Consider the following 13,827-nt stretch of genomic DNA (forward strand, 5'->3'; position numbering starts at 1 on the left):
AAAAAAAAAAAAAAAAAAAAAAAAAAAAAAAAGGGACTTGACTAATTCTGCCTTTAAGCCAGTAGGGACAGTTGCTGGGAAGAGAAGGAAGTTTGCCTGTGCCTGGCACTCAGTCACCGAGGGCTACAGGGAATCCACCATGCAAAGAAGATTAGGAGGTGGGAAGGGTTGGCACAGCGAACAGCACACCCCTGAGCACTTCAAACGCACCCACTGCACACAGACAGCATGCTCAATATCCATGCTTTCCCACTTCTCCTTTAAGGAGGGCTCTTGAGGGCCGTCTAGATGGTATTCTCTTCACTCCCTGACTGAAATTGTCCAGTGCTTTCTAAATGCATTCATTGAGCACTTACTGTATATCAGGCCCAGGGCTCTACATGCTGGGAATAATTCTGGATGCCTTTAGAAGGGACAGCATCCATGTTAGTTGACAAGTGCATGGCTAATCGGCTAATAGTAGCATTTCAGGCAAACAGACTCAAGTTCAGAGAGTCTCCAGGGCTGCTCACACAGCACCCAAAAGAAATCTGCAGTCCCCAGCTCCCAGCCCACTCAGTCCTTCTGCCACCTTCCCTGGACCACCTCCTGCACCATCTCAATAGCCCAGCCCTGGGCAGCAGAAGGGGGATCACCCCAAGGCCCAGGATAGGACCCAGAAAGAGACATCAGAGCTGGAAAGGCCCAAAAGGTCAGGTGTCCAACCCTCAATTCCACCTCCACCCTACTACTGTACAGAGGAGGCCAAGGCCCTGAGGGACAGGAACTTGCCCAGAACTCCCAGCCTCTGTCCTGCCTGGTCCTCCACAGCTGGGGGTTGGACACCACTTCTGTTGCAGGGAGTACATGCTAGGTCCTTCAGGCATGTGTGTGGGGCCCCCAGACATTGGACACAGGGATTCAAGAAGGTCCCAAGGAGTAGGAAGAACCATAACAAGAAAGGTAGAAAACAGCAGGGTGAAGAAACTGGAGTTAAACTTCCACAGAAGGAACCCAGCTAAAGGGGAGATACTGAACTAGCCTGGATTCCACCTGCCTGAGAAAGTTGGCACAGTGGAAGTGCATCTGTAGACTTTTCCTGCCCATGGCCTTGAAGGAAGGAAAGGTCTCTTTTGCTAATGAGGAGCCCAAAGAGTAAGAATGAACCCATTGCAATGGTTAGGTATCCAAAGACAGGCAGGAGGCCAGGGATGGGGAGCAAAGGCCACAGAGGTCGGGGGGAAACAGAGGCCCCACCCTACTCTCCGTTACCCCTCCACCCTGTGACTCAGCTCTGGGGCCAGGACCAGCTAATGCTAATGCACCCCACCCCACAGGCTGGGAGTCATGGCTCAGGCCTGTCCAGCATCCCCCCTACATTCTACTTAAGACTTAACCTGAGAGCTGAGGACCCAGGAGGACCTCCTGCCTCAGCACTCCTCTTACAGGCTGGGTCCCAGAAATGCAGAAAGGAGGGCTGGAGCCCACCAGCTGCAGAGTCCCAGGGATATTCCCTAAGCTCCCACCTCAATCCATCTTGCCACTACCTCTTGGAGATAGCTAACATCCACCCCAGGTTGGGGGCAGGAGGGAGCAGGAGGTCTGAGTCTTAGTCCTAGCTGTGTCCTCTCCAGCATGCCACTGCTCTTGCCTGGGCTCCAGGTCTCCCCACTGCCCAGTGGGACAGGTTGCCCTAGATGTGATGTTGTTGACAACCTCTCATACGGTATAGTGCTTTAGAGTTTCCACATCTGTAAAATGGGATAATAATAGTACCCGCCCTATAGTATAGTTGAGGCTTAACTGAACTAATATGTCCACAGTAGAAAGGATCGTATCTGAGATAGAATAGGAGCTCCAGATGCTACATCTATAGCTTGAAAACTACTTTTCTTTTCTTTCTTTTTCTTTTTTCTTTTTTTTTTTTTTTTTTGAGATGGAGTCTTGTTCTGTTGCCCATGCTGGAGTTCAGTGGCTTGATCTCGGCTCACTGCAACCTCCGCCTCCCAGGTTCAAGTGATTCTCCTGCCTCAGCCTCCCAAGTAGCTGGGATTACAGGTGCCCGCCACCATGCCTGGCTATTTTTTTGTATTTTTAGTAGAGACAGGGTTTCACTATGTTAGCCAGGCTGGTCTCGAACTCCTGTGATCCGCCCACTTTGGCCTCCCAGAGTGCTGAGATTATAGGCATGAGCCACGGAGCCCAGTGCAAACTGCTTTTCTATCCATGAGCTCACAGCAAGTACCTTCAGGTGGTAGCTCACAGCAGAGTATTATTCTCTTTGTTTACGCCTAGGGGGGTGAGGTAGAGGGAGGGCTAGATAATGGCTTAGAACCCAGAGGCTGAACCCATCTGTCCCCAAAGCAAGAACTTGTCCCTACAATGGCCACTTTGCTTTGACCACGCTGTCCCTGTGGCCTCTCCATGGATGCTCTGTGGTCCTGGGCCTATCTCTAGCCCATGGGACCAGTGAAGGAGCACCCAAGCCTTCCTCCCTCCTCTTTCCCCTTCTGGCTCAGCTCTCCATCCCTGGGGATCCCCTCCCCCATCTGGGGGGCACAGTAGAAACACAGTAGAAATCCTGGGCTGCGGAGTCAGACACATTGGGCGCCAGCTCCTGCTCTGAGGCTCATCTGCATTGCTGCACCTCGTCTGTAAAACGGAGGTGACCACATTGCCCTCCTGACCTGTCATGAGCCTTAGGACCAGCCCTGCTCTTGCTGGCTCTTAAGTTGGGGGGCCATAGGTCCCGGCTTGCCCCGGACAGTCCTGGACACTTTCCCCTTGTTGTCCTGGGATCACTATTGCTAGGGCCCCCTTTTATGCCCCAAACTGCCTATGGTTACCCTTCTCTTAGGAGACCCCTGGATTGGGCTACAGGGACTAGGCCCGTGGGAAGACCAGGCTCCTCTCAGCTCCAGCCAGGGTTTATGTCCCATTTTATTTCATTTTATTTTTATTTTTGAAAAGCATACAAATTTGTTTAATGTAAGTTTCACATGACATGGAGCCCTCCTAAGGAAATGAAGACCCTCAGGTCCCATTTTGTTCACCTAGAGACTGAGGGGAGAAATCTCTCCCAAAGTCATGTCAGATGCAAAGTTTGTCCAAATCCTGGTCTCCTGACTCCCACCTAGGCCTCCACTGTCCTTCCTCCCACACACTCACCACCCATTCAGATGTCCAGACAAGCTGAACAGAATCCTTGGGGCCCAGGACCCAACTGTTCTTCTCCTTTCTGTGAGAAGGGCTCCACCCCTAGGGCCAGCATAGGACCCCCTCCTTATCACCCCCATTGGGCTGTGGTCCCCAAAGCCTGTCCAGTTCTGTCTCAGTACCTGCTCCCTAACTTGCCCCACACCACAGGCCTGGGAGGAGCAGTGCGGAGCCCAGAACTTAGAGTAAGCCAGAGGGGGCTTAGCCCATTGGTAGGGTTCATCCCGGGAAGGGAAGGAGGTGGGCTGGCCTCTGCTTCAGGTCAAATGCATCAGCACAGAGGACAGTGGCCCCTGACTCTTAGAAACACCTCAAGTCGAAACTCAGAAATGGCCTCTCTCAGTTCGATCTCTCTGCCCAGGGTCAGAAAGGCCAATCCAGCTTCCCCATCAGCCTGGGAGGCCCTGGTGTCCTTCCTGGGTGTGGGGCTGCCCTAATGCCCTCACCTCTGTTCTGGGTGGGGGTCCCCAGCCACTACATGGGAGCATCTGTTTAATCATTGCGCTCCCCCTCCTGCTGCCTGCGCAGGAACAAGCCATCTAAGGAGCCGGTTGAACCAGCCTTCCCACTTCTGCTCAGGGAGACACCTGCCCCAGTGGGCCCCCAGCAGGCCTGGCCATCTCCCCTGCCCTACTCCTGCCCCAGAGCTCAGAGTCAGAGCTAAGGTGTCATTCTGCTTCTGAACCAGACCCTCCCCAAGAGTCCCTTCCCACCCACTCCCTCGAAGACCTGACCTTCCCTTGTTTTACAGACCAGGAAACTAAGACCCAGAGAGACAAAGGCACTCCCCAGGGATGCACAGCAATCTAGGGGCAGAGCCAAGACTAGCACTCAGGTTTGTGTTTCGTGGAGTTCAGAGGAGGAAGAAGAAAGGTAGAGATGAGAAAAAAGAAAAAAAAAAAAAAACCAGGAAGAGGAAGAGGATATAGTGAGAGGAGAAAGGAGGCTGGGAGCTAGAGAAGTTATAGAAGTCAACCTCTTGGTAAAGGAAAGTAAGGCCAGCTTACCCCAGGCCCTCCCTGGTGGTGGTGGGTGACATGTTTCCTGTTCCCCAGGCTCAGTCCAGAGGTCTGCCTCCTGGCCCCACCCAGAGTCAAACTCCCCACCAAGCCAGGCCTGACCTCAGGGCCCAAGGGCCAGGGAGCCAGCTCCACGCCCTGCATACGAGTTACCCAGCAGCCCCAGGGAGGATCACACCTCTCTCCTGACATCTGCCCTCCTAGCTGTCCCCAGGACTCAGGCACCTGCTGGGGCAGTCACTGGCTGTCTCCTCAGGCAAGAAGAGAAGCCAGGCTTGGGAAGCAGGAGTTGGATAGGCCATGTGGGCAGTGCCCTGGACCCCTGATTCCGCAGCCTGGTCCAGCCAGGGTGCCCCTGTGTGACCCAGGATGAGTCATTTCCCCGGCAGTTCCTTGACAGCCCCAGCAGCAACAGGCAGAGGCCCATCCTGTCCCTCCCCCACGGAGGGGGTCATGACAACTGAAAACACGGCTAGGCTTGGGAAGCGGCCAACATGGACGTGTCCTTGGGGAGGTGGCAGGAGGAAAAGACAGTCCCAGCCGGGCCACAGGCTGTGCAACCACTCTTCTGTGGACACTAACTCCTTCATCCGCAAAATGGGGACAGGGATCTTCCTGCACACAGACAAGACGCTCATAGGGAGAATACACAGTGGTGAGAGTAACTTGCAAAGCTGCAAAGGTGGGGAGGTGAACTTGCAAGGGGCAGAAGACAGGCCCCCACTCTGAGCTCTTGTTATCTGGGTTGGGTCTCTGTCTCCCAAGGGCCTACTGGCTCCTCAAGGGCAAGGCCTGGGGCCTGGTCATCTGTGTGTTCTCAGAACCCAGCATGACACTATGCATGATGGGTAAATGAGATCCAGAGAAAATGAATGAACTGACAAGAAGGTAAATATCAAGCTCCATGAGCACAGAGACCAGGCCTGTGCACAACAATATTCCTGCACCTAGAAGCACATTTGCACAGATACAGAGTTGATACTCAACATGTTTGTCTGTTTGTTTGTTTGTTTTAGAGACAGGGTCTCACTCTGTCACCCAGGCTGGAGTGAAGTGGCACAATCGGGCTCACTGTAGTCTCAACCTCCTGGGTCCAAGTGATCGATCTTCCTACTTCAACCTCCCAAAGTGCTGAGATTACAAGCATGAGCCACCATGCCCAGTCCAACACATTTGTTAAATGAATGATTGAGACAGAGAAATAAAGATAAGTTGCTCCATTCTATCCAGGCCATCCCCATCTCCCCAGGGCCCAGCAGAGAGTCAGACTCAGGATGGGTTTCCTGCCTGCACTGGGTCTTACCTTTCTGTAGGTGGATGATGTCAGGGAAGTTAGAGAGCAGGCCCTGGTAGAGAGACAGTGTGTCCAGCATCTGGAAGAGGTCATTCTTGGGCTGCTCAGCAAACATCTCCCCGATGGCTTCATAGGTACGGCCCGTGTGAGAAATGGCACTGTTGAGGGCCTCAGAGCAAAAAGGGGGGTCCATCTGGAAGGAATGACTGATGGCCTGGAAGGCACTGCCCAGCTTCTGGAATTCCTTGCGGAAGCCCCCCACGTGTTTACGCACCAGCTCTGACGCCACGGTGCTGAGCTGCAGGACACTGTCGTCCATCTTCTTACTGAAGGCCTTGAAAGTGTCCACGCGATCTTCCACGTCCTGCAGGTCCTGGTGCTCGGTGGGGATCTGGAAGGTGAGCAGGAAGCTGGCACCCACCATCTCATCCTTCTCCGCCCGGCGTTTGCCCATCTTCCACTGCTTGTCATCTAGGCAGCTAAGGAAATGCTGGAAGCCTTCGTACTGGGAGAGCACAGGGTGGCTGGTCATGTGGTCCATCCAGAGGATGAGTCTCCGCTTCCGCTTTTCAATGAAGTCCTCCTCGAAGCGGCCTGTGGCCTGCTTCTCAGGCAGGTGGGGCACTGAGATGACAGTGAACTTGTGTAGCAGGCGGTTATAGAGCCAGTCAAAGTGTTTGTAGCGCCGGTAGACAGGTGAGGCAGCATGGGTGGGTGTGAGCTTGTAGGAGATGTAGCTTTTGATGCCCTTGAACTTGGTCTGTTTTGTGGGGTCCTCCACAGAGCAGGCAAATGGGTGGGGGTTGGCCTTCCACTGGGGGCCACGAGGGCCCATTTCAATGGAGTATGTCTCAGCGATCTTGGCCATCATGGGCACATCACCCAGGATGAAGGCCTCCACTCCAGAACGCACAAAGCATGAGAAACGGTTGAGGTTACGGCCCACCACACTGCCTCGCTTGGCAGATGCCAGGCTGTCCTGCCGCTCCAGCGGTGGCTTGGGCCGGAAGGCCATGTGCTGGCTGGGGTAGGCACCAGGGTAGGAGAGGTTGAGGGGAGGGTGCCCATTGGTGCCCAGCCCACCAGCCCGTGGCTCCTCCACCACTGTGCATCCATCGTCCCAGTCATCCCAATCATCATCATCATCCTCCTCGAAGCTACCCTGGTTTGAGAGGAAGCCACTGCCCCCACCACTCCTAGCTGGGTTGGCCACACTGGGGCTATTGTACAAGCTCACGTGGCCCCCTGGAGAGCCTGCAGGGCTGCTGGAGTAGTCAGCATGGTTGGTGCTGATGCCAGAACGGACGATCTCCACGTAAGAGGCAGGAAAGAGCCCTGTCTCCCCACGGCTGTTCTGGCCCTGCAGCCAGCCATCCAGTGAGATCTCGCTGAAGATGACCAGGTCCTCATCCTGCTGGATGCTGATTTCCTCCTTGTTCTCACTGTGAAAGTCATAGAGGGCTCGGCCTTTCAGTGCCATGGTTGGGTTGGGTGGTATAGACAGATGGGAAGGAGAGGGTCCTGTCCAGACCCGGGATGCTCACAAGGAAGTCCAAGAATGCACTCGCAGCTGAATGGCACTTACACAGTTCAATCTCTCAGGTCCTAAGGTGGGGTCTCAGCACCCACAGATGCTGTCCAATCTCCCGCTCTTCAAAGCAATGTCCACGGCTCAGAAACTGCCCTATCAGGTCTCCGGGCATATGCTTGTGAGCAGGGAGGGCTCATGTCCATAGCCTCCTCCCTTAGCAGCCCCTGGGGGATTACAGGGGAGTCTCTCCTAACTCCTACTCCCAGAAGAAAAGTCAAGTGACCTGGAGAAATCTGCCCTGCGAGGGGAAAAATTCGACACTTTCCACTGGAACAACGTTCTAAAATAGAAGAGACTCACTCGGAAACCACCATTCCAGAAACCCAGGCAGGGCTCGGCTGTCCCTCTGGCTCCCAGATTCTTTTGGCCACTCTCGCTTTGGGAGGCTCTCACATTCCTCTGCAGATCTGCCCCTTCCTCCTTCCTCCTCCTCTTGCTCCTGGGCCACTGGGTTTTCAAATATCCGGAAAATCCAAGAGGGGCAAGGAGAAAAGCAGCAGCCGCCTGAATCGAGTCCAAGGGTGGATGTGTCCGGCTTCACAACGAGCCAGGCCGGGAAAACAAGGACTGAGGCTTACACAACAGGCCGCCAACTCTTCGACCCCGGCTGTGCAGCCGGAGCCCCCGCCGGCTCGGGCGCCCTCTCCCCGCCCCAGAAGTGGCCAGTCCCAACCCCGGAGGAAGGAGGGGGCGCGATGAGGCGGTCGGGCGACTTCTGGCCAGTCGCTGAGTGGTCTCTTTTGTTTGCCTAATTCCTCAGCAGTTTCTGAGACTGACGCTGACCCTGCTCTGAATCCCAGGAACCCCGTCCAAAGGTAACCCCAGCAGAAACCAGTTCCTCACCCGGGACTTACGACCCCCGACCCCCACCCTCGCGTGCACGCACACACTCAACAGTTTGGAGTTTGGAGAGTGAGCTCCGGCGAGCAGATGGCGCGGCTGGCCGTCTGTCCGTCCGTCCTCCGCTCCGCCCTGCGGGGCCCGGCCAGTGGGGGGCGGGCTGCGCCCCCAGCCTGCCTTCCCCTGCGCTCGCAGACCCTCCGCGCCGCCAGCGAGAAGGCAGCTCCAAAACAAAAACGCGATTCCGGGAGGTGGCGTCCCGAGGAAGGAGGGGATCGCCAAAGGGGAGGTGAGGGGTGGGGAGAGGGAGGAGGGAGGGGGAAGCAGGCTGGAGAATCGGGCAAACCCCGCTGCACTTCCGTGCGTCCCGGCGGGGCAGGGACGGCCAGCTCCGCCCTCCCGCGGGCCCGGGGCGCTGCAGCCGAGCCCCCGCCTACTCCTCCGCGCGGCTTCCCATCTGGCCAGTGCCCTCGCTCAGTCCCGGAGGCAAGAGGGAGGAAACGACCCGGGAACGAGGGAGCCCGAGAGCCTCCGGGGCTGGTCTCTGGGACCGCCACCTCCCCTGCTCTCCCTCCGTCTGTCTGCCCTCGCCGGGAGACACCTCACGCCCCCGTGGTTGGAGCGCCCGGCGGTGGAGCTTGCCAGCCACTGCTGCCTCGCTTCCTGGACTCCGTCATCCTCCTGCCTTTTCCGTGACGCAAATGGAGTAAAACTCCCAAAGTTTGCAAAGCGTGGGGCTGCAAGGAGCACCGCGCCAGAGCCAGGATGGGGAAATCGGGCCGGGCGGGGAGAGGTGCGTGAAAAGCCGTGCCAGCTGGGGTTGGGGAGCAGAGTCGCGGGCTCGCCTTCCCACCTTCCCATTCCCCACTCCTGCTCCGCAGGGACGGGGTCGTGGCGCAGCTCGGAGATTGTTTTTCGGAGGGGTAGAAACGGCCTGCGCGTTCCGGGCGTCTGACCTAAGATACCGACAGCTGAGGGTGCAGCACCCTAGCCAGATAGGGCGACCCTGCCCTGGGCGACTAGCTTGGAAGGAGGGAAAGACACTACCCTACATCTGCAGCGACAGGGAACAAGTCTAGGTGCCACCCAGTTCCGTGTTGCTTAGTGCGGCAGCGGGACTGGATGTTCTGTACTAGCCAGGGGCAGCAAGGAGAGAGGTGGTCAGGTAGAGAGTCTTGAGGCAAGTGGGATCTGATCCTCGGTCAGCATATCTGGAACACTTTGGGCACTGACTCTGCTAGGCACTGTGCTGGGCACTGGGGAGTACACCACAAGTCAGTCAGGGTTCCTATCCTGGGGGGCTTACAGTCCATCCTCTCTTGTCTTTAATCAATCCATTCTCAGTCATTCATTCAGCCAAGTCATGCACTAAAGAAACATTAACTGAGTATCTACTCTGCACCAGGCCCCTGAGCTACAAAGACAATTAAGACATTATCCTTATTTTCCAAAAGCTCAGATGTGTTGTGACAAGTAGACAAATGCTCCCTGCCCTGTGTGACTAGTCAGTGCCATGAAAAATGCACATGAGGATACCTACTCCAGCCTGGGTGGAGCAAGGATCAAGGAAACCTTCCTGAAGAAGGAGGTGCCTAAGATGAGGCAAAGGCTTCAGGAGGATCCCCTTTCCTGGCTGTACCCTGGAGTCTTGTCTACCCTGTCCAGCTAGATCTTCCCTTCATTCTCTCTCTAGTCACTTATTGCAGATTAACTGGTACAAGGTAGTTCTGCTAAAGATGGATACCTTTGGCTGTTTTGAGGGACATGGTTCCCAGACCTCTGGCCCCAAAACCCAGTTTCACTGGTTGAGTGAGTGCAACCGACTAGCTTTGCAGGTTCGGCATTTGACCAGAATAAAGGCCTGTGTACAAACCCCAGAAGGCTAGGTATTAATTTGCACAGCGAAATAAAACTGTCAAGCAGAACTGAATTTCTGCATCAATAGATCAAGGCAGTTTGGGCTACCCCTTGGGAAGCCCAGTTACCAGAAAGTTAGCTCAGTGAGTCCGGAACCTCCAAGAGGGGAAAAGGTATGACGAGTCTCTTAGTCAAGTAACCTTAAAACCTTGTTTCCTGTCATGGGGCAGCCTTGATTCTAAAGACACAGTTCCTCCTAGCATCTCTAAGACTGAATATACGTTTTCCCCACATGCTTTTAGGACCCCTCTTCCCTGTGATCTATCTTCTGTCCACATAGCCTTTCTCTAAACTGAGTTTAACAATAGCATCAGGGCCGGGTGCAGTGGCTCACACCTGTAATCCCAGCACTTTGGGAGGCCAAGGCAGGTGGATCACTTGAGCTCAGGAGTTTGAGACCATCCTGGGCAACATGGTGAAACCCCGTCTCTACTAAAAATACAAAAATTAGCTGGGCGTGGTGGCGTGTGCCTGTAGTCCCAGCTACTCAGGAGGCTGAGGCAGGAGAATCGCTTGAACCCGGGAGGCCAAGGTTGCAGTGAGCCGAGATTGCACCCGCCACTGCACTGCAGCCTAGCGACAGAACAAGACTCCATCTCAAATTTTTTTTTTACTCCACTTTCCCCACCAGCTATTGCCCCATTCCTCTGCTCACCTTTGCAGCAAAATTCCTTGAAATAACTCTCTCTCCTAAGTGCGTCCAATTTCTTTTCTCCTGTTCTCTCTTTAAATCCCTCTAGCCAATCTTTTACTCCCACACTCCACTGAACTATTCTTGTCAAGGTCATCAATATCCTTGGTGTTGCTGGACCCTAATGGTATTATTCTCAGTCCTTCTCTTATTTAACCTTTTGGTAGCATTTGACCTGGTTGATCACTCCTTCCTCCTGGATACACTTTCTTCATTTGCATTGGAGAGAACATACTCTCCTGATATTCCTTCTACCTCACTGGTTCATCCTCTTCTCTCCAATAATTCTTTTTTTTTTTTTTTTTTTTTTGAGACGGAGTCTCGCTCTGTCGCCCAGGCTGGAGTGCAGTGGCCAGATCTTAGCTCACTGCAAGCTCCACCTCCTGGGTTTACGCCATTCTCCTGCCTCAGCCTCCTGAGTAGCTGGGACTACAGGCGCCCGCCACCTCGTTCGGCTAGTTTTTTGTATTTTTTAGTAGAGACGGGGTTTCACCGTGTTAGCCAGGATGGTCTCGATCTCCTGACCTCGTGATCCACCCGTCTCGGCCTCCCAAAGTGCTGGGATTACAGGCTTGAGCCACCGCGCCCGGCTTTTTTTTCTTTTTTGAGACAGAGTCTTGCTCTGTCGCCCAGGCTGGAGTACAGTGGTGTGATCTCGGCTCACTGCAAGCTCTGCCTCCCGGGTTCATGCCATTCTCCTGCCTCAGCCTCCTGAGTAGCTGGGATTATAGGTGCCTGCCACCATGCCCGGCTAATTTTTTGTACTTTTAGTAGAGACGGGGTTTTGCCATGTTAACCAGGCTGGTCTCGATCTCCTGACCTCGTGATCCGCCCACCTCAACCTCCCAAAGTGCTGGGATTACAGGCGTGAGCCACGGTGCCCAGCAAGCCTCCTATAATTCTTAACATTAGAGTAACCACAGTAGAGTTGTCCTCTTGTCTTTTGTATCCATAGGCACTCCTTTGATGATCTCATCCAGCCGAATGACTTCAAATACCACTCATTCTAGTAATGCCCAATTTTTAAAATCTCCAGCCCTTTTTAAAAAAACTCCTAACTCATATATCTATTTCTCCTTGACATCTCCCCTCAGAAGTCTAATGGATGCCACCAACCCAAAATGTCCAAAATTGAATTTCTGAACCAGGTGTGGTGGCTTATGCTTGTAATCCCAGCACTTTGGGAGGCTGAGGTAGCAGGATCGCTTGAGCCCAGGAGTTCAAGACCAGCCACGACAACATAGTGAGACCCCATCTCTACAAAAAATTTAAAAATTAGCGGCCGGGTACAGTGGCTCACATCTATAATCCCAGCACTTTGGGAGGCCGAGGTAGGCAGATCACCTGAGGTCAGGAGTTCGAGACCAGCCTGGCCAACATGGCGAAACCCCATCTCTACCAAAAATACAAAAATTAGCCAGGCGTGGTGGCAGGTGCCTGTAATCCCAGCTACTTGAGAGACTGAGGCAGGGAGAATCGCTTGAACCTGGGAGGCGGAGGTTGCAGTGAGCCGACATCACGCCATTACACTCCAGCCTGGGCAAGACTCTGTTTCAAATAATAATAATAAAATAAAAAATAAAAAATAGTCGGGCATGGTGGCATGTGCCTGTAGTCCCAGCTACTTAAGAGGATCGCTTGAGGCTGGAAGGTTGAGGCTGCAGTGAGCCCTGGTTGTACCACTGCACTCCAACCTGGGCAATAGGGTGAGACCCTATCTCAAAAACAAAAACAAACAAAAAACATAAGTGTCAATCCTTTGCTCAAAACCCCGAAGTATCTGCCTCTCAACATAAAAGCCAAAGTCTTTTCAAGGGACTACAAGCTCTTTATCTCTTCCTCTCCTCCTTGCCCACTCTGCTCCAGCCAAAATAGCTTTCTTATTCTTCTGACATGCCAGGCACATTCCTGCCTTAAGGCATTTCCACTGTTTCCTCTTCCTGAAATGTTCTCCTTCTAGATATCCACACATGGCTTACACCCTATAAAATATCACCTTCTCAGTAAGACCTACTCTGGGGCCAGGTGCAGTGTCTCATGCCTGTAATCCCAGCACTTTGGGAGGCTGAGGTAGGTGGATCACAAGGTCAGGAGATGGAGACCATCCTGGCTAACACAGTGAAACCCCATCTCTACTAAAAATACAAAAAATTAGCCAGGCGTGGTGGCGGGTGCCTGTAGTCCCAGCTACTCAGGAGGCTGAGGCAGAACAGCTTGAACCCAGGAGGCGGAGGTTGCAGTGAGCCAAGATCATGCCACTGCACTCCAGCCTGGGTGACAGAGCAAGACTCCGTCTCCAAAAAAAAAAAAAAAAAAACCATTAGATTTTAAAAAGCAAATGATCTGTATTAGTTTTCTGTTTGTTTTAGAGACAGGATCTTGTTCTGTTGCCCAAGCTGGAGTGCAGTGGTGTGATCATGGCTCACTGCATCTTTGAACTTCTGGCTTCAAGGGATCCTCCCCCTTCTTACCCCGAAACCCCCACCAGTAGCTGGGACTATGGGTGCTGCCACCATGCCTCGCTAATTTTTTTTTTTTTTTTTGTCCATAGGGACTGAGTATTACTATGTTGCCCAGGCTGGTCTTGAACTCCTGGGTTCCAGTGATCCTCCCACCTTGGCCTCCCAGTGTTGGGATTACAGGCATGAGCCCCATGCCTAGCCTGGTGATGTTTTCTTTTTTTTTTTTTTTTTTTTGAGACGGAGTCTTGCTCTGTCACCCAGGCTGGAGTGCAGTGGCCGGATCTCAGCTCACTGCAAGCTCCGCCTCCCGGGTTCACGCCATTCTCCTGCCTCAGCCTCCCGAGTAGCTGGGACTACAGGCACCCGCCACCTCGCCCGGCTAGTTTTTTGTAATTTTTAGTAGAGATGGGGTTTCACCGTGTTAGCCAGGATGGTCTCGATCTCCTGACCTCGTGATCCGCCCGTCTCGGCCTCCCAAAGTGCTGGGATTACAGGCTTGAGCCACCGCGCCCGGCCTGTTTTCTTAAACTGGCTAAATTCATGAGTATTTATTATACTTTATAATTTACATATTATGTTTATTATTTTCCAGATACCGAATTTTTTTTTTATATATATTTTTTGAGACAGGGTCTGGCTCTGTTGTGCAAGCTGGGGTGCAGTGGCACCATTGTAGCTCGCTGCAGCGTCCAAGTCCTGGGCTCAAGTGATCCTCCCACCTCAGCCTCCCAGGTAGTCAGGAATACAGACACACACCACCATGCCTGGCTAATTCTTTAAGAATTTTTTTTTTTTTTTTTTTTTTTTTTTTTTTTTTT

At 53.4% G+C, this 13,827-nt stretch overlaps 2 protein-coding genes across 4 annotated transcripts in view; one reads left to right on the forward strand and one right to left on the reverse strand.

Moving 5' to 3' along the window:
- SNX33 (sorting nexin 33) overlaps window positions 1-7,250 on the reverse strand; it is a 13,929-nt gene extending 6,679 nt beyond the window's left edge. The window contains exons 1-2 of one of the 3 annotated variants that reach the window (XM_025390258.1): window positions 5,783-7,084; window positions 5,518-5,560 (exon numbers count right to left, since the gene is read on the reverse strand). In XM_025390258.1, coding sequence (XP_025246043.1) covers window positions 5,518-5,560; window positions 5,783-6,988 — 1,249 coding nt within the window. In that variant the 5' untranslated portion in view covers window positions 6,989-7,084. Of the gene's footprint in view, window positions 1-5,517 lie in introns of all 3 variants that reach the window. The other 2 variants (XM_025390256.1, XM_025390259.1) reach the window with 2 other exon arrangements.
- A 131-nt stretch (window positions 7,251-7,381) lies between these two features.
- IMP3 (IMP3, U3 small nucleolar ribonucleoprotein) overlaps window positions 7,382-13,827 on the forward strand; it is a 9,027-nt gene continuing 2,581 nt past the window's right edge. The window contains exon 1 of the mRNA XM_025390301.1: window positions 7,382-8,228. The gene's annotated coding sequence lies outside the window, so the exon portion shown is untranslated. The remainder of the gene's footprint in view (window positions 8,229-13,827) is intronic.

This window comes from Theropithecus gelada, chromosome 7a (genome assembly GCF_003255815.1).
Source record: "Theropithecus gelada isolate Dixy chromosome 7a, Tgel_1.0, whole genome shotgun sequence".
NCBI lineage: Eukaryota > Metazoa > Chordata > Mammalia > Primates > Cercopithecidae > Theropithecus > Theropithecus gelada.